We start from the raw sequence: 26,258 nt of genomic DNA on the forward strand, positions 1-26,258 counted from the left end.
GAATTAATAAAACCATTGTATTATTAGTTCAATGGTTTGAGCATACTCTCTGTTTCATATACTCTATGACCGAAGACCGAAGTTCAATGAAATTTATCATAGAATGTTTATTTCACTTTGTGTTTGTTTTATGTTCATCAGTGATTTTACACGCCATATCTGCGTCAGGCTTCAGTGCTGTGAACAAAGACTACCTTAGAAAGAGGAATTCTTTTTCTTGCAACTCAAGTTACTCAAGAAAAAGAAAAATATGGATTCAGAGGATTACACTTTCTTCAAACAAACAAATGATACTTTTCCAGGTGTTACACAAAAAGTTATTAATTTCAAAAGGAAAAAAATTGAAGAACTACAAAACGAATTAGTGAATGAAGATTTAGAAGGAGAAATTATTCTGTTGGATACAAATATTGCACTTAAACCAGAACCTTTAGGAATTCAGACTCAGGAAGAAGATGATTATATCGAAATTCAGGGCAACGAACTCGATTTTAATGGCACAGAATTTGTTGATGTGGATGGTAATACTTATAAATTATTGGGAGATGAAGTTGATCAAATGATTGATGATGATGAATATATTCAGTTTGATACTAATGATCTAGAGGAAGGTGAAGTAAGAGATGTTAATACCGAAATATTTAGAAGAAATTTCATCAATACTAACCGATTCCAATGCCCATCATGTGAAAGATCCTTTTCTCAAAAAGGAAATTTGCTGCGTCACTATCAGACACACACTGGTAGTAAACCTTTTGGTTGCAAATTATGTGGCCACAGATTCACTCAAAAATCAAATCTACAGAAACATTTGGCCACACATAATGGAGATAAGAGGTTTGAGTGTGGAGTTTGTAATAAAGGTTTTGTTCAAAAAGCTAATCTTATTCGTCATTTGAGGATTCATACAGGTATGTTTCATTAGTAGTATTAGTTTCCCTGGCTTTAATTTCGTTTTCATTTAAGGTGAGAAGCCATTTGAGTGTGAATTATGTGGACATAAATTTACCCAAAAGGGCAATTTGAACAAACACATGCAGCTTCATACATCACCATCAGAAAGTAGATGCGATTTTTGTGATTGTAAATTCTCCACTTATAAAGCTAAAATGAGACATGAGACTACCGTGCATGGAGATAACTTGAACGATTTTCAATGTGATGAAGTAGAACCTAATGACAACCAATGCACTGAATGTCCAGCTACATTTAGGACGAAAAGAGCACTTCTAAAGCATAAAAAATACCATAAGTAAGTGAATAAGGTAAATAATTAAAATTATATTATTGTATTATTACACTGAAATTTCATTTTATAGAGTGACTGTCATTCGTATGAATTCTGATGACCTATTTATTACTGTAATTTTATTAAATAAGCCTCATTTTTTGGTGATATAACTTTTGTCCAAAGTTGATGATATTCTATATTTATATTATTTTATTTAATTCGAAAATGCTGTTTTAAGATTGTGTTACTGTGAAATAATATTCAAGAAACATTTTTTGTATGATCCAGTTTTCTCGATTATTTAAAGTAATCTCTCTAAAAATTTAGGTCTTGTTTATTAGTTGCTATGCTGAAGGTGTAAGTCATTCACTTATTGTTGCCCCCATAATATGTTAAATTTCATAAAGAAAAATCGAAAATAAGTAACTTTTGATATATTCTTATGGCTACCTGCTTGAGTGGAGCCATAGTAGTCACTATCGTGGTTAAAGAAGAGAATATATTCTTTGACAGAATTACTTAGACACATTCCAATTCTGTGCAATTTGTATATCGATTGAATAATTTGTATATTGATTTATAGTAGTGCCTTGTGTATTGGTGGAATTAGAACTCGCTGAAACTGATGTAGCAAAAATATTACTTCCATATAAAAGTAACTAATGACTTTTCAATATTTAGGTGGAAATTATCATTTTATTTGAATAAAAAAAAATAAAATGAAACGAACATGGATAAAAGCTTAAAAAACATTAAGAATATCACACCTCCTTTATACGACTGTCACCTCGGCAAATTATTCTTACGATTCTTTTTTAATCTCTCTTTGTATTTTACCTTTCATAAAAATAGCAAAAGTTTTGCTTCTTTTCTAATTTCAATTTTTTTTTTTCAGGTGATAAACTCGGCTACAGCAGATCTTTCCTTCAAACCTAGTTAGCTTTATTTTTGTTTCTGAAATAATTTTTATGAGATATGTATATATGTATAAAAATTCTTGTTATTTAAATAATATGTTTTATTTCATTATCTTTCAATGTGGAAATTAATTTTGGTTTTTCAATGTTTAAAGGAGTCTAGAAAGTTGTAGGCAATTTGAATGAATTAAGTGAACTTTTGTTTCAAATTTTCTACTTGTCTATAAGGAAATGGATATTCTGAAGGTGGATGAGCAATTCCAAATACAGAATTTTGTGCTCCTCCGAAAATTAAGTTTCCTTTTTCCTTCAACTTGCTCCAAAGGTATTGTGGACTGGAGAGTATGAGTCCTCCATAATTTGGGTGCAATGGCAATGTGAGCAGATCATGAATTTCCTTCAATTTTTCCTGAACTGGACGGATAATATCTTGTGGATGGAACTTTTGAAAGAAAAAGGTTGGAACCTTTTTGGTGCTGTCCACGTTCTGCAATGGCCATGAAGATATAAATTCTAGATTATCTGTATTTACACCAGTGTCTTCGTCGTGAAAGATTTCTTTTTGAGTGGTGATAATTGTAGGTTCAGTTGTGTGGTGCGCACCATGTTCAGAGATATTGATTGCTTGAATATAAGTCTGCAAGAACAATAATGAAAGTTTAATTAAGATAATTGTTGTGGTTGGTTTCGTATGTTTCGATAAGTATGATGAATATTGTTGAATTTTAATTGGAGTTGTAACTACTGATAATTCCCAAAAATGTATATAAGTAGTAATAATAACTTTCATTTGTAGTGATAAAAATTGTTAGTGGCTATTGACTTAAGTATGTCGGTCGTTTAGGCAATAATTTGATAGGGGGTCAATATAATTTTTTATAAATGGATTACATGATGAAAAATTATAATCGAAGGAAATATTCTTCTCCATTTAGCTTTTCTCATCTATATTACAGTGATTTTTATTATTATTTCCAATAAAAACTTTTGAAAATGATAAAGGAAAATATTTCGGTTCCGACTAGTTTTAAAGTGCAAAAACTAGAATTCAACTTGGAACAAAAATTAAAACCAAACACTGGATGCTTTTCTGATCTTTATTCTGAAGCTGAAACTTTGAATTTGTTTTTATTTTTATTTAACTTGACAGTTACCATAGCAACCTTAATATTCTGTGGTTTCAACGTCAGAGAAATTATGTACATACAGTTGCTTTCAGCATCTTTTTCTGGAGCCGAAATTATCTCCCGGTTTTTATTAAAAAAACTCTTCCTGCGCGACTCATAATTCGAGAAATAATCACTTTGTTTCAATGTAACTTAGTGTACCTTATAAAATATACAATGGTTAATTGAATCAATGTTACTAGTTTCCAAACACATGCAGATATGTAGGTGGTCAGACTGCTTGTATAGTAAATAATGAGATCCAGGTACGAATTAACGGTAGATCAAACAATTAAAAAAAAATTTTTAATCACCCGGCCTCCAAAGAGTTTGAGAAAAGAGGAAATACTTAATGGGTAAAATGAGCAGTGGAAAATATCTCCTCTATTAATTAAATATGCTGAAATACCTATATAAGTTAACTCTGCTTTAATACATTTCTTGCACCCTTGATTTTGTGCATGTAATTCAGTCTATACTTTCCTAATGAATTTAAAATCGCCTGCGTTGTCAGTGTTGTCACCACGGTTACCGAAGCGTAAATAATGGAACCATTGTTGAAAATAGATGGCAGATGAGTAAAACGTACTAATTGATATGAAATGATGTAAATTCGTAATCTATACGTGCTGTCGTTTTTATTGATTACTTGTTAATCAGCATTAACTAATGTTGCGATATCTGTAAGTATTTTGATCTGTTATTGTTGGACTTTCTGAGGATAGGTGGTGCTACCTTGATTTGAAACGAATGAACATTGTTAATTTTCAGTATGAAGTTACTTTGGTAAAATATGTTACTTTAAATTACATGCATAACCTGGTCACCCATCCAAGTTCTGACCTCGCCTAACACTGCTTTGCTTAGTAATTAGATATTTTGTTTTATTTCATACAGACTAAATCAACAAAAGTTAATGATAATTTGATCCTCATGATACGATTCTAACTTTTAAATGAATAGATGACATTTAACCATTCGATGGAATTTTTCGAATCCTTAGTAAAAATTTTTAATATGGCCATTCATCCAGAGCTATTGATAGGATTTTGCTCATAAAAAGGTTTTGGCAGTATTCACATCTCAAACTCACCCTGAAAGTTACAAGCCCTTAGATATTTTCGTTTACTGACAGGATGTGAGAACAAAATGAAATTCAACAACGGTATACCTAATATGTTAGCGTTTTGTGTTTTAGAATAACCCGAAAAAGCAAATAGCCACTAATGTAAATATACCTATTCGACCACTTATATTTATTAATTTATATTTCACTTACTAATAGCAGATGAATCAAATAGAGGCAAAACATCGTTAATGATACGACAATTTGGAAATACCCATTTTATGTACTCGTTTTAATGAAAATGGTACCCACATAAGAGATTATTAGGTACCTTTATAAGTATGAATAATTTGGAATATTCAATTTGTGATTTGAATATTTTCCCCAGAAAATTTATTTGTACGATACATAAATAAATGATTCCTGAGAGAAATTTGCTTAATTTAAAAATGAAGACTCATGATAGGTAGGAACCTACTTAAAACATTATTTGAAATAGGTATAGGTAAATGTGATGATACTCACTTATTTAAAATAATATAATCTACAGAATACAGATAAAAACATTAAATACGCTATTAATGAAGGAAAGATAATGATTATTGATATAAAATAAGTCCATTTCAGACCAAAATGAAATAGTTATTTATTATATAAGGGAAAAAAGTATTAGATTTTAGCTCGAGGTTATGTTGTCTCCCTGCGCTTCGCGTCGGGAGACAATACTTAGGTATTTTTCCCGTGTATAATACACTATTTTTTTCTGTGACAGGAAAAACGATAATTTAATAGTGAAAGAACATATTATTACAATATATTAAAGTCAGAATTATAACAATATCACTGAGTTCGCAATTTTTGAAACAAATCACAAAATTAAATTGACAGATATTTGATTACTTTGAAGTTTTCCTTAGCAACGCAGGTCTAATTGCAACTTACATATTAGTATAAAAATTCAAATTTCATATCGATAACATTCTCATTTTAATAATATGTTCTTTCACTATCAAATTGTCGTTTTTCTTGTCACAGAAAAAATAGTGTATTATACCTACACGGGATAAATAAGTTTTAGATTTTAGCTCTCGCTTTTTTGTCTCCCTGCGCTTCGCGTCGGGAGACAACATAACCTCGAGCTAAAATCTAATACTTTCTTCCCTTGTATAATAATAGTTATTTATTATACAAGGGAAAAAAGGATTAGATTTTAGCTCGAGAGCTAAAATCTAATATTTTTTCCGTGTATAATACACAATTTTTTTCTGTGACAGGAAAAACGACAATTTAATAGTGAAAGAACATATTATTACAATATATTAAAGTCAGAATATTATCGATATGAATTTTGAATTTTTAAACTAGTAAGCTGCAAATAGACCTGCGTTGCTAAGGGAAACTTCAAAGTAATCAAATATCTGTCAATTTAATTTTGTGATTTGTTTCAAAAATTGCGAACTCAGTAATAATTGTTTAGAAGTTATTTTGTTGAATAATATAAAGTTAAAAAATGTCTGATTCCGAGTTTTCTCTGACTCCACCGGAGTTGATAGAAGCAGCGCAAGTAGCGTCACGAAAATGATTGCCAGCTAAATCGCGGAAAATTTACGAAACCGCATATTCAAGATTTATGGAATGGAAAATGAAAAAGACATGCAGTTCTTTCTCGGAGACAGTGTTATTGGCTTATTTTTCGGAATTGGCACAACAACAAAAGCCATCAATAGTGTGGTCGTATTATTATTATTCCTTTATCTATATTATTATTCCTTTATCTATATATATCTAGTTAACACTTTTTTCCCGGGGAAAAAAGTAATTTCGTGAAAAGTCATATTTTGTTACTTGTCAACAGAGATAAAATGTCAAAATTTTTTCCCGTCACAGAAAAAAAATATATAAAAATCTTGTTGACATGCATGTTTCGGGTTTCATCCCATTTTCAAAACTGAATAAAATAATATATACAGTAAAACCTCGATTATCCGTTCTCCTCTATTATCCGTTTTACTCTGTAATCCGTGCTCGTCGACATTTTCACTCATCCGTTTCCACGAGCGGACATCCACTCGATTATCCGGGATTCAATTCATTACGCATGCGCCATAGTAATAATTTGGTATAATTCGAAAATGTTTTAGTCGATGTTGAGGAATGGCTAAACAAGTACATACAGATGACTATGTGACAGATGTTAAAAGTGGAGACAGGTCAGACAGGCGGAAATCTAATTGATCATTTACAATTGGGAGATTTTGTTTTTGGGCTGAGGATATTTCTAAAATTTCCAAGAAGTCTAAACGTTTTCCTTTAAAACCTTTGTTTAAAATTTTTGTCTTATTGAAATCTATGAAATGATTGGAGGTGATGCAGTGATTGGAAAAACCGGTTGTAGATTTATTTTGAAGAATCGATCTTTTATGTTCTTCAATTCTAATTTCCGATAGATCGACCGGTCTGCCTTATATAAAATGCAGGACATTCGTCACAAAACAACTTATAAACACCACTCGACTGTAAAATACTCGACTCTTACCCTTAAAAAATATTTATTTCAAATTTCTCTTATTTGTACATATAACATCAATATCAATTTGTCTAATTCTTTTACAAAGTTTTTCACTAATAGATGGAATATATTTGATGTATACAAATTTTTTTATTTGATCTTCGGATTGAGGCGGATAGATTGAATTTAACCATTTTTTCTGTTGTTTTTTAAATATCAATTTGTCAATTATTTTAGGAGGGTATCCATTGTTCGTGGCTTCTACTTTCGGTGTTTGAACTTCTTTCTCAAAGTAAATTTCTGATAATGGAATTGAAATCAGTCTATGTACCAAGGTGTGAAATGCTGACATCTTGATCTTATGAGGGTGTGAACTGCTGATCAAAATATCAGAAAAAGTGGGTTTTCTAATTCTGTCCTTGTCCTCCATTTCTGAAGTGAACTGAATGGAGCTATAGAAGGAATTTATCAAATTTAAAAAAGAATCTAATTCTGAAGTCGAGCCAGTCCATATACAGAAAATATCGTCCACATATCGCTTCCAGTACAGTACATAATCGGTCAAACTGATATTCGCAAGGGAAAATATTTTCTTTTCTGGGGCTGTCATGAATATCTCACTAAACAAATTGGATGAAGAAGAACCCATTGGTAGACCATCCAACTGTTGATAAACTTTTTCGTTGAACTTAAAATAGCTTTGCCCTAGACAAATTTTAAGAATTTTCATTGTCTCCTCTTTCATATCTACAGTGATAGAAGGGTTTTCATTAAGTTGTTGGATTACTAGATACTCCACTTCTGTAGTTGGTACTGACGGAAATAAATTAACTACATCAAATGAGACCAACCTTGCATCTGGGGGAATTTTGATTGTTTTTAATTAATTAGTCAACTGGATATTATTTTTGATGGAATATATTGGATTGTGATGAATCATATTAGACAATATTGAATTTAAATGTTTGCATAGTTTTGACGCAATTAATACTATGAAAAAGTGGTACAAGATAAGGAACAACAATAAACTGCACCTGAAAGTGATTCATAGTGAACTAACTTACAGAATTAGCCCGGTTGAGTTTGATTATCTGGATTTTGCCATCAGAGAAGAAGTGAGGACTTTAGGACATAATCAATATCTAAATCAATTTAAAAAACTATAGAGTCTGTTGAACTAGGTAAAAAGGTGCGAGAAAAGTTCATCATCATCGGTGAGTGGAGCAAACATAAATTTTCATGAGAAGGTAGTAAAAAATTTTACAAATGTACAATTTGAAATATCGGAAATGAATTTGTTGGGGAAAGGTTTGAAGTATTTCCCAAATAATTTTAATACAACTGACCTCAAACACCTGGCCGTTAATGTTGAATTAGCTCTAAACAAGATTGAATCTTCCAACAAACAAAATTTAGAGAAATTACTTTGTGCAGAAATAATCTCCAATTCAACATTTCAGAATGATAAGACCAAGATGAAAATTCTGAAACAAATAAAGAAAAATACGTATCAAGAGCAGCATTTAGGGGTATTTTGACAAAGGTAAAACCATCCACATTGAATATAACATAACGTCTTTGGATTGATTGAGTGAAGAAATTTAGAAAAAAGTACTCAAATGCAAAGGAAAAAAATTCTCTTTCACCAAGAAAATGCTCCTTGTCACAAATCCATCTGTTTGACACCCCCATCTTATATTCACAACCTGATTGATAAATTTTCCATTGCGATATGCATAAAACAGGCGGCGATCTTTTGCTGCTGGCTGGACGAAAGGCTATGTAAAGGGTGTTTTTTTTAAAGCTATAGAACTTCAAATTGCAATAAAACAACGATGGATTATTCGATTGGAATGAATTTTATTTATCTGCAAGATAATCTTGTGGAATTACATTTTAAATATGATTTCTGGCATATGACCGCCACGGCTGGCTCGGATGTAGTCCAATCTGAACGTCCAATTTTCGATGACTTTTTCCAACATTTGTGACCGTATATCGGCAATAACACGGCGAATGTTGCCTTCCAAATGGTCAAGGGTTTTTGGCTTATCCGCATAGACCAATGACTTTACAAAGCCCCACAGAAAGTAGTCTAGCACAAGATCTTGGAGGCCAATTCACAGGTCCAAAACGTGAAATTAGGCGGTCATCAAACGTGTCTTTCAATAAATCGATTGTGGCACGAGCTGTGTGACATGTTGCGCCGTCTTGTTGGAACCACAGCTCCTGGACATCATAGTTGTTCAATTCAGGAATGAAAAAGTTAGTAATCTCATGGCTCTATACCGATCACCATTGACTGTAACGTTCTGGCCATCATTGTTTTTGAAGAAGTACGGACCAATGATTCCACCAGCCCATAAAGCGCACCAAACAGTCAGTTTTTCTGGATGTAACGGTGTTTCGACATACACTTGAGGATTATCTTCACTCCAAATGCGGCAGTTTTGTTTGTTGACGTAGCCATTCAACCAGAAGTGCGCTTCATCGCTAATGGACGTAATGCGCGATACGTATTCCGCACAGAACCATTATTTTCGAAATAAAATTGCACTATTTGCAAGCGTTGTTCAGGCGTGAGTCTATTCATGATGAATTGCCAAACCAAACTGAGAATAAATGTATCCGCTTCACGTCGGGAGACAACATAACCTCGAGCTAAAATCTAATACCTTTTTCCCTTGTATGATAATATTTTTTTCTGTGACAGGAAAAACTATTGTTTTATTCTTACAATAGGAATGACAATAAAATTTGAAATTCTTATGACATTTGGTTATGCATTTGAATCATGCTTCAAAAACGTTTAAACATTCTTGAATTATTCTATCAAAATCACTGCTCATTTATGGTAGGTAGAAATTTGGGAAGAATTCTTAGACGACATTATTTAGTTAATAGACTTACTACTATTATAGATAAACTTGAAAGTGAATTTTCTTTATACAATAGGTATCTACAAGAGTAAGTATTAACTACTAGTACCAATCACAGAGCCGTACTTTCAAGTTCATTTTTTGTAGATGAATACTTAATCGTTTAAGTGAATAAAGTGGTCTAGGAATTCTTCGTGAATTATTCTCAGAATTCGCAAATGAGCACTGACTTTGATAAAACATTTTATTTGAAGCATGTATCTTCCCATGATTAGGTAAATATCATAACATAACCTACTGAACACAAATGACATATAAAAAATGTCAAAAAAAAATACACAGTGTTGCCATTATAACCATTTGAAATTGCATCAATCCTATTTCAATTAAATCGGATCTCTATATCGTAGATATCTGAATGAGTTTTTTGAGCACATGTTCTCCGAACAGATCGCTTTACCATTTCGTCACAAAAAATCTATGGAAATTGCGAGGATGTGTACCTTGGGAATTTCCAAGCAAATTTCAAAATAATATAGGTATGAGATAATCTAATCTAGACAAATAAAAGATAAATAATAAGTTGCCTACTTGACTATCTCAGAGTTCTCAATTGTTTAGAAGCTATTCTCATTCAATCCTGAATAGTTATTACAATAGAAGTATAGTAAAGTTTGGCTACAAGCATTGTAAACCTACCTACATTCAGCGTCAAGTGAAATTATTATCTGTCTGTTTAACTTAACCGATCAAAATATCTGCGAAATTACGTAATTTCGAATATTTTCCCAGGAAGTAAACATTGGTTTGAAAAAAGATTATTTACGGAAATTCCGATAGAATATCAGGCCCTAATATGAAATGAAAATGTTTGCTTATGGTTGTTTACGTTACCCAAGTTTTGTGATTTTTATAAAAAATCATTTGCTGAAAACATTGAAAATCCAATTCATTTGGGAGTTAAAAAAAACAGGCCGATATTTTCACGAGAAGTTATGGTATAATATGAAATGATATTTGGAATTGGTGGTGTTCCATCGTGCAACACTTCATGTTTATTTGTAACGGGTGTTTTTTTTCGAGGTATATAACTTTGAGTAGGCATTACTGCTCAAGATGGCGACCGATTTAACAGCTGTCAAGTGATTTATTCTCAGTTTGGTTTGGCAATTCATCATGAATAGACTCACGCCTGAACAACGCCTGCAAATAGTGCAATTTTATTTCGAAAATAATGGTTCTGTGCGGAATACGTATCGCGCACTACGTCCATTTTATTTTGTTTAGCGATGAAGCGCACTTCTGGTTGAATGGCTACGTCAACAAACAAAACTGCCGCATTTGGAGTGAAGCTAATCCTCAAGTGTATGTCGAAACACCGTTACATCCAGAAAAACTGACTGTTTGGTGCGCTTTATGGGCTGGTGGAATCATTGGTCCGTACTTCTTCAAAAAAAAATGATGGCCAGAACGTTACAGTCAATGGTGATCGGTATGGAGCCATGATTATTAACTTTTTCATTCCTGAATTAAACAACCATGATGTCCAGGAGCTGTGGTTCTAACAAGACGGCGCAACATGTTACACAGCTCGTGCCACAATCGATTTATTGAAAGACACGTTTGGTGTCCGCCTAATTTCACGTTTTGGACCTGTGAATTGGCCTCCAAGATCTTGTGATTTAACACCGCTAAACTACTTTCTGTGGGGCTATGTAAAGTCACTGATCTATGCGGATAAGCCACAAACCCTTGACCATTTGGAAGACAACATTCGCCGTGTTATTGCCGATATACGGTCACAAATGTTGGAAAAAGTCATCGAAAATTGGACGTCCAGATTGGACTACATCCGAGCCAGCCGTGGCGGTCATATGCCAGAAATCATATTTAAAATGTAATGACACAAGATTATCTTGCGGATAAATAAAATTCATGTCAATCGAATAATCCATCGTTGTTTCATTGCAATTTAAAGTTCTATAGTTCTAAAAAAAACACCCTTTAGTTTCTAAATATCTAGTTGACCCCCCTAGAATTATGGAAACACCTGAAATCATCTCGGATGAGGTCTCTCTCTCTTGAAACAGTCGATCATGTGGATCTTTTTGTTATTATTTTTGAATTAAAAAATTTATAAAAGACTATCTAATATCGAATTTTGTAGAAATTATTGAGAAGCATAGAAATAATCAGATTGACGGAAGGACTCCTCTTCTTATAAGCTCTATTTTTCTGTGCTTATCAACAGTTGGAACCATAGAAATATTGAAACTCTTAGATAAAAAAAGGTTTTTGACTATTTTCAATTATTTATATTGATACAAATCCTACTATGTTATATATTTTTGAAATCAGTGAAAATTAAGCTTTCAAAAAATGACACATAAATCTAGTGTTCCCATTTGAAAAAACATAACTTTGGGTCATAGCTTCGCGTCATTGAAAACCCTGTTAAAAAGACCAGTACACCACTGGATTCTACGTAAAAATGTGATGTTTAAATTTCAGAGATCTAGCATCAGTATAAGCGGAGATATACATATTTTTTGATATCGCCATTTTTCCAATTTTCGCTTATAACTCGGAAACAAAAGAAGGTGGCCAAAAATTAATACTACTCTTGTTAGTTTCTCAGAAAAAGAGAACGAGAATGGGGTATCAGATATTGTCTATCTCCTCTGGTTTAAAAGTTGTGCTAAAACATTGAAGTTTGCCCATCCTGTACATGTACATGATGCGTTGATGTAGATTTTCCTCAAGATAATGCTGCCTTGACCGGAACATACAATCTTACACAATTAGTTGTGTGAATGTATTGTGTACTCGGAATAATACAAATTATGTTGCTATTGACCTGGTAATTTGGAATTTCTTAGCTATGAAATTATCAGGTAGGTATTTTTTTATACCTAAAAAGATCCGGCAATTTCAATGGCGAGAAATTTGAAAAATAATTGGTCACAATGTTCAGAAATTTTAAGACTGGGTACATAAACATATATTTTCGATAGTATGTTTGAATATCCTATTTTTATAATTCTGGTGCCTAAAATTTAAATTTGTTATTTTATATATTTACTTGCAAAATCTCTACTCGGTCGTATCTGTTGTAAACGAATTATTCGATAATTTTTCTATTTAATAGATAATTTTCTATGATTGTGATGACATATTCAACATGGAATTTTACATTTAAATGGTTACCTGTATACACACACAATTTCATATCCATTGGATCATTCATCACAGTGAGATTATCTTTTCCAATATTTTTCATGATTTTTCCACAGTTCTGATGATGTGATCTACACGAAATTGGTATTTCATATCGAAGCATTTTGGGTGTTGATATGAATAGACAATTCAACAAAAAGAAAAGAAACCACACAATATTTTCGATTTTGCGTCCATATAAAGAATAACTATTTCAATCTTCTCATGATATTACGTGTTGATGAACAATCAGAACATTATAAAATTTGATGACAAATTAGTCGTTTGAAGATATATTCATAGAAGCATATCCGAATAAGATGTGAAAAAAAATACAATTGGAACACAGAGTAGAAAACCACGTTATCTGGAAACTATTTATTATATAACGAAGTTATTCATATCGATCTTTCAGAAGCTGAAATGCAAATAATTTGCAACTTTTACATTAGTTGAACCATTAGTCTAGACTTAAGTGATTTTCTGAATTTTTTTTCCATAACATTGTATCATAATCATTCAATCAATATCTCTGGTTTGTCATTGATTAGGCGCGTCTATCATAGGATGCATGCACACTCAAAAATATCCTGAATCTACATACCTAATCGACATAACTGTGAATTTTCGTGAATCATTTTATCTGCCGATAAATTGACTATCTGATAAGATGTCTCTAGACGAAAACCAATTCAATCGATACGTCATTCCATTTTTTTGTACAACGGGTAAAAAGTACGGTGGCCGAATCAGAGGTGGACTGAAAAATACAGAAATAATACGTTTTTTTGGTGAGTTTATAATATTTCATTTATTTTAAATAGTAGCTTATTATTTCTTTCAATTTTCATTATGTCACAACTTTCGGAAATTCTTTATTCCTTTTATTCCTTATTAATTTTTTATTCTATGGCAAATTTAGAATCAGATTCAGATGATATATTGTTCACTTTTATCATACTTGATTTCAAGGAAACAAAGATTATAAGTTTCTACTGCTATATTATGTGTAGATAGAGATTTATTATGGATTATTAGTCTGAACTGAGTAGTATACATACGGGAATATTTTTTCTTTTTTCCTTCATCATTTTCAGTTGGCTTTAGCCATCCACTTATTCCCTGTGAAAATCTATGATGACCATAACTTTCTAATTGTATTATATTTTAATGAAACAAAGTCTAAATGCCTCCAGATGGATATAATCTAATATATTTTTATATCTGCAGATCTGTAGATGTTTCTTCACAGAATAAACTATATTATTATTATATTTATGCAAACCGCAAAAAACTGGTTCAGATGTTTCGTAAATGTACATGCAAAATTTCGTGAGATAGTACCTATATTTAAGCGCTCGTTTCGTCATAAATACGATTGAGATAAAAATATTCGAGTCATCGCATAATCAGAACCATAGAAAATTCAAAAAGAATATCGAAAAAAAGCAAAACCGATAAATGATCAGATGGGGTTGAGATTTTGCGTGTATTCATTTCTCATTGGTTGAATATGTCCACAAATTGACTTTCCTTCAACTATTCAACTTCTTTCTCAGTTTTGGGAGCGTATTTATCAAGGAAGAGCCTAAGAGTTGTTGTTTACAAGAAAGACCCCTTCAATTTTCGACAAGGATTCACCCCCTAAAATCTTTAGCAGTTATTTAGGAACACCCTATTTGATGAAATTACGTTTATCGACATTTTGCAAATTGATTGCTGATCCGTATAGTGAATTTAATGTTTAACTTGTGGTGTGGTGATGAAGATATTTGCGCATTGCCCAGAAGAGCAATAGCAAATCTGAATTGTTTTCGAAATGACGTCATCAATGACGTCATTTCTGATTCTTAGACATTTCTATGGATAAACGTGCTTGGAAATCATCATTTTCATAAAGTTTCTTCGAAAATTCTTACCCAACCACAACCCCTGTTCACTCCAATATCCATTTCAACAAATCTTCATAAATACTAGTCTGCCATCATTGAAAACTATCAAGAATCGTTTTAGAATGCTCATTTTCAATGAAAAATAATGAAAAAGTGTAAAACACGAGGGGGCGTTTTTGTAATAGTTTACCGCCATTTTCAACCGTCAAACCACAGACAACAACCATCGGAACTTCTCATGCCGCTGAAAAACACAACAAAGGGTTCCTGGTGATTCCAATTCACCGATAAATATCCAGAAGTGGAGTTGTTCATCTTTATGAACCTGTGAAATAATAATAACAATGTTTACACCTTAACATAGCAGTTTTTAGTTGAGGGCTTATAGACTTCTTTCAGCTGCTTATAATGAAATTTTTTTTTCAGGATATCGGACAACCTCTTCAAAATGGAGTGTTTTGTCAAATTCAAATTACTCATGTGGAAAAACTGGAAGCTCCAATTGAGAAAGCCGGTTTCTTTCGCTGTAGAAGTGCTAATTCCACTCCTTATAGTTGCTGTACTCCTTTATATGAGATATGAAGGAGATCCCTTTTATGAACGTGAGCATATCTTCGATGGTTTTGGTCTTGGAACAAAAGAAAGTGAGGAAAATTTGACATTCTCTCTTAGGTAAGTATACCTATCCATATCCATATCCAGGTTATCACAGGCAGGGCCGGCACGAGCAATTTTGTCACCTGAAGCAAAGAATTTTTTGGCGCCCTGCTAAGAAAGTATCAATAAACAACTCCCCCCCATCCCAACAAAAAACATGACCTGCCTCGATGATAATTCGCCATTTTTGATTTCTCCAGCGATTTTGCGGATCGTTTCCACTGGGTTTCTTTTTTTTCGGACAATTTTACCTACAATAAATTCCTGGATTTCTTCAACGCCGATGAAGAATGCTTAAGTAATATATCTGATTCTCACATTCACAATCGATCACATATAATCGATGAAAGATTACCTATCACACCACAAGATACAACTAAATGGGATTAAAAACATTTAGCATTTATCAGTAACTAGTTTCGAATTCAGAATCGTAGGAATTTTCCATATGTTGAATGTGTAAACAACTTTCACGTAATTCGAAGTGTTGTTTTTCGTCTTTGTGAAATACATTCCATCCCTCATTCAATTAGGGTAATAGGCAATGCTGCTGATATGGTTGGGTTGCCATGTGTTATTTATTGAACAGGTGGCTTAGTAAAGACGGTTTGGAGATTTTTATTGCAGGGAATGTTGATAAACGCAGCAAAGCGGACCAACCCCATGTTGTTTCCAAGAATCTAGAGTCTAGACTATATTTTTTCATAAATATGAAAGGGCAGCCACAAACTGGGCTAAATTGCCGCCCATCGAAAAGAGGCGCCTGAAACTGTCGCTTCACTGTGTCACCCCTAACGCCGGCCCTGACCACAGGTAGAGTAGGGCTCTTAAAGCTACAGGGTGTTTTTATATTCATGGAAATAATGAAAACATCATCAAAACCAAACTTATCGGCGGAATTTATTAAAACTTGAGGTGTTATTCACCGTCGCCATATTGTTATGCGACAATACCAACTACCCAGTGTTCCCAACGAAGAAATATTGAGTTTACTAGAAAAATTCCACAATATAAAGTTTATAAGTGAAGTTTATGTGTACCTTTTCTGGCTACTACGCCAGATAGGCTTGTTTGGGATAATATTTCGCAAAAATTTCACCTTTTGTAAATAAAAACATTAGTGAAAGGTGGTTTTATGAACAAATTAACTGCGGCCGAATGTATAAATGAAGGCTTCGCTTCCATTTTTGGAAGTAGTCAGTGGAAGAATAATCTCTATGGCTGATAGTATTTTTGATATTAGCGGTATTTTTCTAGTAAACTCAATATTTCTCCGTTGGGAATACTGGGTAGTTGGTATTGTCGCAGAACAATATGGCGACGGTGAATATGGTCAATTGACACATGTCTGGGTCGACTCAGAGCAAGGGCGTAGAAATGAGGGGTACTGTGGGTAAATACCTCCCCCCCCCCAAGATTTCCAAAATATAAAATTGCAGAATTATTGCAAAGACGAAGAACGAAATTTTTTACATGAAATGAACCAATAATCATTTTACTTTTATATGAAATCCACATGGCAGAAGAAAATCGGACTCTTTTACGGTTTATGAGTTTATTATAGCTCTCAAGATGAGTACTTATTATTGCACTACGAGCACGTCTATGCCCGAGGTTTATTATTTTACTTTATCTATTCGCTTTGTTGGCCCCTTATTTTCCATCTGTGATTTTTGTATTCGTCATCGCCAATCGGTATACACTTACCCGTTGTTTTCGGTTTTTTGTAATATTCTCGTCACAAAATTCAAAGTATCAAAGAACTGAACTGAGTAATTCGCATAAAAAAATTGTCTGGGATGTGTTGTATGATTTATTGTGGTTCATTCACATTGCAATTTATTCTTGAAGACATCTGTTTTGAATTGACTATATCTGGCACGAAATCGTGGACGAAAAACTACTCTTATCAATTAATCTTCAAATTAATTTAAATGAAATATGATCACTTCAAACAAACACGGTGTTCCTAAATTGGTGGTACTTATGAAAATGACAGATTTCTGATATCATTTTAAGAAGAAAGTCCTAAAACATGAGCTCCCAAACACTTTGTTTTTGAGATACAGGTGTTAAAGTTCGAGTACAACAAATGTACATACATTTGTTGAATAAAGTTTATTTATTATTATTAAAATGATATTTTTAACCTGAACCCTTTAAATGAGGAATAATGAGCCTTTCTATTTCGAATTTGAAATCATTGTTTAGGTTTTCAAAAAGAGCATAAATTCAGCTTGAATACGAGGTATCATTCAAAGTTGTCACATTTAACATTCATTTTTATGAATTTTTGAAATTGGAAAATTGAATTTATTTACATCAATAGAACTGAGATTTCTCGTGATCGAATATGAAATGTAAAAATCTTCTTGAACTGGAGGGGGTAACTGGGTGGTTGTCTCATAAGTATCCTTGATATATTTTTTCAATTTCAGGGCATATTCACCACAAACTAATACTTTGGTGAAATCATTAATGGAGTCTTTTCCATCGAGGTTTCGACCCCAAGGGTTTGATACAGAAGCTAAGTTGGAAGAATTTCTCATGAATTTTGATACAAAGCAAACAATTTGTGGTGTGGTGTTTGATGATGACTTATCTAATGATGGTTTCAAAGGAAAAATAAATATCAAATTGAGGTAAGGCTAATCTTACAAAATATCTATCAGAAATGAATGAGTACTTATATACAGCAACAGGTTTTCTTTTTGTATAAGAACTGGAATTTTATTATTATTATTATTTAATGAGTAAGAGCAAAGAAAATTCTATAAAGATCACAAAAACAGAAAAATATACACACATACAAATATACAAATCATCTACATGACACTATTTTACTCTATTTGATTTTTTGAAGAGGTTTTTCTTCTCGTCTGTCTTTCTTGTTGGACTTTGTATTATATTTCTTAATTCACTAATCTTGCGCTTGCTATGCTTGCGTCTCTATTGTCTTTTTTATTTGTTTGTTCACTATTTCCTCAATAGTTTCGATTTTCAATTCTTCTCTGATTTGTTGGTTGCTAATATACCATGGGGTACCAACCGCTATTCTGATTACAGTATTTAGTATACTTTGTAACTGATCATTCTTATTGTCTTTCGTCTCCCGTGCAATTGTCTTGCCTTTTTCTGTTTTCTTCTATATGTTTGCTAAAGTTCATTCTTTCATCTAGATTCTAGGATTACTCCCAGATCTTTTGCTTTCTTTTTCCATTGTATCGTCTGATTTTCCATTTTGACGTTTCCTGCTTTCTCTTTCTTTACTGTTGTTCCTCCGAAGTAGATCGCAACTGTTTTCGTCTTGCCTTTTTCTGTTTTCTTCTATATGTTTGCTATATGGTGATCTGGAACTTTTTCCTTTTCTTCTGCGAAATCTGATAATCTTCTGTAAATGAAGTTTTCTATCAATTTACTTATTGCCGATAATAGGCTTCCTTTCTTCCAAATCAACCTATCTACAGGGTGTCCCTCCTAGTCAGATTTTGTTGATTTACGAACTTAACCGCGTCATTCAAGATCCGTACATACATTTCAAGTTTCTGAAGATTCAAGCTCGAAAATTATCGACTGGACGGACAGATTCGAACCTCATAATTTCAGACCATTCCAGTTGAAAATTCGTAAATCACAGGCATTGTGAGAAAATTATAGAGCGATCTCTTCGTGGAGAGAGCACTCAAAAATATACAATAAGGTCTTGAAAATTATTCATTGGATTCACTTGAAATTTTCACATATAGGTACAATACCGTTGGATCTTATCATCGATGGTTTACTGACGCTTTGTATCCTGGTTTCCAAATCGATCGGAGACCAAGAAGTAACGGTAATGGCGATGATTATTTTGAAAACCCCAGTAAGTATTCATAATAATAATAATAATAATAATCCTTATTTCCAAATACAACATTTATGAAAATTTCCCAAATTGAGTGTAAATGGTGTCAATACATGATATTGCAAAGAAAGAAAGAAAAACAGAAAACTAAAATGAACTCTTCCTAACAAGCACATATCAGGTGTGTGAATAAGTCTTTCCCGTTTTTTTTCAAATTTTGAGCCTTTATTGTGAAAAAATCGTTACAAATGAATTATTGAAAGTATTGGCCATCGCTAGCTACAACTTTTCCCCATCTTTCTGGCAACATACGAATCCCGTTGCGAAAAAATTCGACCGGTTTGGCCTCTATCCAGTCATCCACCCATTTTTTGGCTTCCTCGTAGGAATGGAAGTGCTGGTCAGCCAGGCCATGCGTCATCGATCTGAAGAGATGGTAATCAGACGGAGCAATGTCTGGACTATAAGGCGGGTGGGGTAGGACTTCCCATTTGAGCGTTTCTAAGTATGTTTTCAACGGCTGTGCAACATGTGGGCGAGCATTGTCATGTTGCAAAATAACTTTGTCGTGCCTGTCGGAGTATTGTGGCCGTTTTTCTCGAAGTGCGCGGCTCAAACGCATCAATTGTCGTCGATAGACCTCGCCTGTGATCCTTTCATTCGGTTTCAGAAGCTCATAGTAAACCACACCTAGCGGTCCCATCATATACAGAGCATGAGCTTGGCGCCATGATATTTGGCTTGGCCGTCGATGATGATGCATGGCCGGGTAGTCCCCATGATTTTCTTCGCTTCGGTTTATCGTAACGGATCCACTTTTCATCGCCAGTCACGATACGATGCAGAAAACCCTTTCTTTTATGTCGCTGAAGCAGCTGTTCGCAAGTGAAAAAACTCCGTTCGACGTCTCTCAGCTTCAGTTCGTACGGCACCCAATTTCTTTGCTTTTGGATCATTCCCATGGCTTTCAAACGCTTGGAAATGGTTGTTCGGTCAACTCCCAATGCTTCAGCATGTTCTTCTTGCGTTTGACACGAATCTTCATCAAGCAAAGTCGCCAATTTTTGATCTTCAAAGATTTGCGGCCGCCCGGAACGCTCCTTGTCTTCCACGTCGAAATCGCCACTTTTGAAGCGTCGAAATCATCCGCGAACACTTGAATCATCGACACAACCTTTTCCATAAGCTTCCTGAAGCAACCGATGCGCCTCGGCAGCAGATTTCTTCAAATTGAACCAATAAAGTGAAACTTCCCGCAAATGACGTCGACTCGGCTCAAATTTCGACATTTTCACGATTTCAAAAATTTATGATGCGAAAAAATTTCAACTAATGTGTTAGTGTGGAATTTTTGACAGATGAATAAGCTTTGATTATGACATATGTAACCATTAAATACTCGCACAGTATTGGTGGCGCCATCTCTTACAAAAAACGGGAAAGACTTATTCACACACCTGATATTATATCTACTATATCTACTCAGGGCCGGCGCTAGTAATTTTGGAGCCTGAAGCAAAGAATTTTTCGGCACCCCTGCTGAAAAAGCATCAAACATCAAACAAGCTGAAAACATTTGATATTTAACAGTAACTAGTTTCAGATGCAAAATCGTAGGAATTATCCATAAGTTGAATCATCAGCTTTCAAAGAATTCAAAAGCGAAGTTTGTCTTGTTTTTCGTCTTTGTGAAATACATAATGATTTCATCCCTCTTTCAATGAGGGTTATAGGGAATTCTGTTTCTAATGGTTGAGCTGCCATATGTTATTTATTATACAGGCGGCTTAGTAAAGGTGGTTTGGAGATTTTTATCGGAGATAATGTTGACAGTGAATAGTCCGAGGAAGCAACGTCTGGAGAATACTGCGGGTGGGGTAGGACTTCCCATTTCAACGTTTCCAAGTAGGTGTGACCACTTTCGGAACATGGGGTCGAGCATTAGTATGCTGTTAAATCACTTCATCATGTTTATCGTGGTATTGCGGCCGTTTGTCTTTCAGTGATCGTCATGTTACCTCGAATAAAGACTAAAGGTGACCTACTTGCATGTGCAATAGCTCCCCATACCAAAACGTCTACTGTCCGGTGTACATGACGCTCAACATCTAACTGAGATTCACGTCTTTCTCGCCGATGTCGTCTAACCCTTCTTCGGCCATCATGTGCACCCAAGCAGAATCGAGATTCATCAGAAAAAACGGTCTGATGCCATTCCACATTCCAATGTTGACAATCTCTGCACCACTGTAGTCGTTGCTGGCAATGCTCAACCGTCTTGACCTTGAACTTCATTTGTGCCCCTTCGACGTCCGGTGCTTACTATTCTTGAATTTTGGGCATTATCAAACCACGCTTGACAACATCTCATAACAGTAGTTGGATTTCTGTTCGTACAGTTAGCGCCTCCCGTAGACCAATAATTCAACCTCTTTCAAATTCACTTATTGCTGGCGATAAATTCCGCGTACACGTGCTCTAGGCATTTTAACAACTAAACATCGATCTTGGATCTCCTAGAACTCTCTCCTGGTTTGTTGTAAAATTTCAAAAACTTACAAAAAACGACCTTCACGATTTCTTTCTCCAAATTCGAACATTTACTCCTTGTTATACTATCTGTGTTTTACCAAAATAAAATTCAAACAGCTCCTTCTGGGTGTTGCAGTTTTTCTGTTAGTTGTTAGTGTATATATAAATATTTAATCCGAGGGCCTTCAACAATTGAAATTATTCAACTGGAGAAGTGGAAGAATTGTGAAATTCTAATAACGGGTGTTTTTTTTCGAGGTACATAACTTTAAGGTTGGCATTACTGTTCAAGATGGCGACCGATTTAACAGCTGTCAAGTGATTTATTCTCAGTTTGGTTTGGCAATTCATCATGAATAGACTCACGCCTGAACAACGCTCGCAAATAGTGCAATTTTATTTTGAAAATAATGGTTCTGTGCGGAATACGTATCGCGCACTACGTCCATCTTATTTTGTTTAGCGATGAAGCGCACTTCTGGTTGAATGGCTACGTCAACAAATAAAACTGCCGCATTTGGAGTGAAGCTAATCCTCAAGTGTATGTCGAAACACCGTTACATCCAGAAAAACTGACTGTTTGGTGCGCTTTATGGGCTGGTGGAATCATTGGTCCGTACTTCTTCAAAAACGATGATGGCCAGAACGTTACAATCAATAATGATCGGTATAGAGCCATGATTACTAACTCTTTCATTCCTGAATTGAACAACCATGATGTCCAGGAGCTGTGGTTCCAACAAGACGGCGCAACATGTCACACAGCTCGTGCCACAATTGATTTATTGAAAGACACGTTTGGTGACCGCCTAATTTCACCTTTTGGACCTGTGAATTGGCCTCCAAGATCTTTTGATTTAACACCGCTAGACTACTTTCTGTGGGGCTATTTAAAGTCATTGGTCTATGCGGATAAGTCACAAACCCTTGACCATTTGGAAGACAACATTCGCCGTGTTATTGCCGATATACGGCCACGAATGTTGGAAAAAGTCATCGAAAATTGGACGTCCAGATTGGACTACATCCGAGCCAGCCGTGGCGGTCATATGCCAGAAATCATATTCAAAATGTAATGCCACAAGATTATCTTGCGGATAAATAAAATTCATGTCAATCGAATAATCCATCGTTGTTTTATTGCAATTTAAAGTTCTATAGCTCTAAAAAAAACACCCTTCATCAAGTGATTTTTTTCAGATTATCACTACACGGCTTTCGACGAATTGATGTACGATTTAGCTTCTCAAATTTTCAAAATGAAAGGAGAAACCCTACCAGGTATAACGTTACATAGGTTCCCTTATCCCGAATATCTTGTCGATAGTGTTTTTTTCCAAATTGGGGGAAACTTTTTCTTAGGCTTCCTCATCAATGCAGCTTTCTTGTACAGTTTCGTGAACATGGTCAAATCTGTGACACTAGAAAAAGAGAAACAATTGAAGGTAAGTTTCCATTCCACCCTTTCTCTGTTGAGTGTAATGCTGAAGTAACCACACTCTTGGTAAAGGAATATTTATAATTACGTTTATTTGATGCTCGACAATGATAATGCCATCTTAATAACATATTAGACGTTTAAGGAAAATCAATCTAAATTTTATGCTGAAAATCTGCATGTTGGGATTTGAGATAATCATCTTTCTCTCTAAACTATTTTCTGATCGCTACAACTTTCGGTTATACCGGAAACAGACTACTACTTCCTTATTTAAAATGGCACGGCCTGTATATTATTGTATCATTAGATAGCTCTTTTGATGAAAATTTCAGCAATATGCCATACCTTGGGTGAAAACTCAACGGTTCAAGAGGCCCAGCTTTTACCCCAGCCCATCGAAGGGCGCGTTTGGATTTTGCGAGAGAGCATATCCATTGGGAAGAGGCTGACTGGGAAAAGGATTTCGCTTCACAGATGAGTCTAGATTCTGCCTCACTTGTGATCGACGTTCCCTTGTATACAGACATCCACATAAAAGATATGCTCAGTGCAATTTCCTGAATACTACTGGTTTCGGGGGAGGATCGATTATGGTATGGGGTGGAATATCTATACTGCTCGCACAGACCTAGTGGTCGTTGATAATGGAGCTATGAATGTTGATAGGTATATAAGGAACATTCTTGAAGAGCATGAAGTGCCAGTTGCCCCATACATTGGTGAAAATTTCATTTTTATGGACGATAATGCCAGACCCCATCGTGCGCGCATCGTTCAGGAGTACCTTGAAGAGGTTGAAGTCTCTCGAATGGAATGGCCAACAAGAAGTCCAGATCTCAATCCGATTGAGCAGGTTTGGGACAACCTCAATAGAAGGCTGAGAAGTTCAGAAAATCATCCAGCTACTCTTAATGACTTAGGAATCCAACTCAGAGAAATCTGGGAAGGATTAGATCAGAACATTTTAAGATCACTCCTTTTGAGTATGAACCGTCGTTGCCGAGCTGTAATTAACGCAAGGGGTGGAAATACCAAGTATTAAATCACTCATCAGCATTCCAGTATTTTGAAAATGGTTTATTTCTCTTCTTTCACATAAGATTCGGTGAAATCCTGAATTTTTCTTCCATTTAATGTGTCTTGTTTCGTTCAAAACCTTCCCGAGAGAAGATAAAAAATAAGTTATAAAGTCAATGTAGAGTTAACTTTCATTAAAATTGAGATTTTCAGAATGTGCGTTAATTTTTTTGGGCAGTGTATTTCATTTTCGATTCTGCAAATACTTAGTATTATAAGACTGTCGCTGGTACCAACATTTTTTATCATATCATGAACTTGGACAACTCAAATTCAACAAACTCAAGATTTTCAAATCAACCTATATTTTTCATTATTTCAGCCAATTCTACGCTACGTATAAAAAGAGAGGGGGGGGGTTGTTATGCAAACCCTATACCTCAAATGAATACTTCAAGACATATCGAGGAAGAACTTGAACAAGACAAGTTTATAACTTGTCATATATTCTCGAACAATTATTGAAACTTTACGAATCAAATGATTCCAAAGAATATAGAAGAATTTGGAATATATGAAAAGTAGGGTTAATTTGCTAGATTAATAACTTTACTGATTAGAAAAGAGTGTGGTTACTTGAACTTTAAGAAAAATATTATGTGTACTTCAAGCGAGATATCCTACTTCGATTGATTTTTTAGGAATCTATGAAAATTATGGGACTACCAACTTGGCTCCATTGGACAGCATGGTTCATTCAAATGTTTATACCTCATTTGATCATAGTAATCTGTTTCACTATATCAATGAAATATTCAATTGGGAAAGCAGAACTTCTGGAACACTCCGATTTCAGTCTTTTATTCGTATTATTTTTAGTTTTTTCAATTCAAGCGATCACTTTGTCCTTTGCTGTTAGTGTCTTCTTCACTAAAGGTAAGATCAAAACTATACACTTTGCCGTAATAACGTAAACTGTTCTTCAAAAGTTGAGGATATTGAATTATTTTTTGTTTTATCTTCATATTTACTTCGAATATGAAAACTTTTAGGGAAAACCCAAATTAGTTAAACTTGATTTGTCATGAATTTAAAATTCGAGTTTTAATCAGGTGCCACCGTTCGATCTTATTGGAAATAACAGGCACATTGAAAAGTCCCCGGTCTACCATAGTAAAATAAATTTTTTTGGTAAAATTCGATTTTATTATTCAACATAGTTGCCTTCGAGGGCGATACAGCGATTATAGCGATCTTCCAACTTTTCGATACCATTTTTGTAGTACAATTTGTCTTTCGCTTCGAAATAGGCCTCAGTTTCGGTGATTACTTCTTCATTGGCGCAAAATTTCTTACCTGCGAGCATTCTTTTGAGGTCTGAGAACAGGAAAAAGTCGCCAGGGGTCAGATCTGGCGAATACGATGGATGCAGAAGCAATTCGAAGCCCAATTCATGCAATTTTGCCATTGTTTTCATTGATTTGTGACACAGCACCTTTTTTTTTTCAAATGCGGCCGTTTTTTAACGATTTCATCCTTTGAACGATCCAATAACGCTATATAATAATCGCTGTTGCTGGTCCGGCCCTTTTGAAGTCAATCAATCAATATTATACCTTGCGCATTCCAGAATACTGATGCCATAACCTTGCCAACTGACTGTTGTGTTTTTCCTCGCTTTGGATTAGGTCCATCGTGTCAAGTCCACCCAGCTGACTGTCGATTGTACGCCGGAGTGAAATGATGGAGCCATGTTTTATCCATTGTCACATATCGATGCAAAAATTCAGGTGTATTGCACTTAAACATCGTCAAACACTGCTCAGAATCATTAACACGTTGTTGCATTTGATCGATTGTATCTCACGCGGCACCCATTTTGCACACAGCT

At 34.4% G+C, this 26,258-nt stretch overlaps 3 protein-coding genes across 8 annotated transcripts in view; 2 read left to right on the forward strand and 1 right to left on the reverse strand.

Annotated features, from left to right (window-relative positions):
• The first annotated feature begins 78 nt into the window (after window positions 1-78).
• On the forward strand, window positions 79-2,240 carry LOC123672564 (gastrula zinc finger protein XlCGF8.2DB-like). Of its 2 annotated transcripts, none has more exons than XM_045606713.1 (3): window positions 79-911; window positions 967-1,265; window positions 2,127-2,240. In XM_045606713.1, exons 1-2 carry the CDS (start codon window positions 251-253, stop codon window positions 1,254-1,256), a joined length of 951 nt encoding a protein of 316 aa, XP_045462669.1. In that variant the 5' UTR covers window positions 79-250; the 3' UTR covers window positions 1,257-1,265; window positions 2,127-2,240. The 2 variants fall into 2 exon arrangements, with proteins under 2 accessions (XP_045462669.1, XP_045462668.1); XM_045606712.1 differs by having other exon boundaries at window positions 80-911; window positions 967-1,252.
• A 56-nt stretch (window positions 2,241-2,296) lies between these two features.
• Window positions 2,297-14,097, reverse strand: LOC123672566. 5 transcript variants are annotated; one of them, XR_006746332.1, is made up of 2 exons: window positions 3,724-3,857; window positions 2,297-2,785 (listed from the first exon to the last, which is right to left on the reverse strand). XR_006746332.1 is itself a non-coding variant. In XM_045606718.1 (2 exons), exons 1-2 carry the CDS (start codon window positions 14,073-14,075, stop codon window positions 2,336-2,338), a joined length of 480 nt encoding a protein of 159 aa, XP_045462674.1. In that variant the 5' UTR covers window positions 14,076-14,097; the 3' UTR covers window positions 2,297-2,335. The 5 variants fall into 5 exon arrangements, 4 of the variants coding, with proteins under 4 accessions (XP_045462674.1, XP_045462673.1, XP_045462675.1 ...); XM_045606718.1 differs by lacking the exon at window positions 3,724-3,857 and adding an exon at window positions 14,046-14,097; XM_045606717.1 differs by lacking the exon at window positions 3,724-3,857 and adding an exon at window positions 4,594-4,830.
• LOC123672562 (phospholipid-transporting ATPase ABCA1-like) overlaps window positions 13,620-26,258 on the forward strand; it is a 28,692-nt gene continuing 16,053 nt past the window's right edge. Inside the window, exons 1-6 of the mRNA XM_045606710.1 lie at window positions 13,620-13,775; window positions 15,303-15,548; window positions 17,972-18,175; window positions 19,280-19,395; window positions 23,110-23,354; window positions 25,069-25,303. Coding sequence (XP_045462666.1) covers window positions 15,325-15,548; window positions 17,972-18,175; window positions 19,280-19,395; window positions 23,110-23,354; window positions 25,069-25,303 — 1,024 coding nt within the window. The 5' untranslated portion in view covers window positions 13,620-13,775; window positions 15,303-15,324. The remainder of the gene's footprint in view (window positions 13,776-15,302; window positions 15,549-17,971; window positions 18,176-19,279; window positions 19,396-23,109; window positions 23,355-25,068; window positions 25,304-26,258) is intronic.

The sequence above is a fragment of the Harmonia axyridis genome, chromosome 2 (assembly GCF_914767665.1).
Source record: "Harmonia axyridis chromosome 2, icHarAxyr1.1, whole genome shotgun sequence".
NCBI classification, from domain to species: Eukaryota; Metazoa; Arthropoda; class Insecta; order Coleoptera; family Coccinellidae; genus Harmonia; species Harmonia axyridis.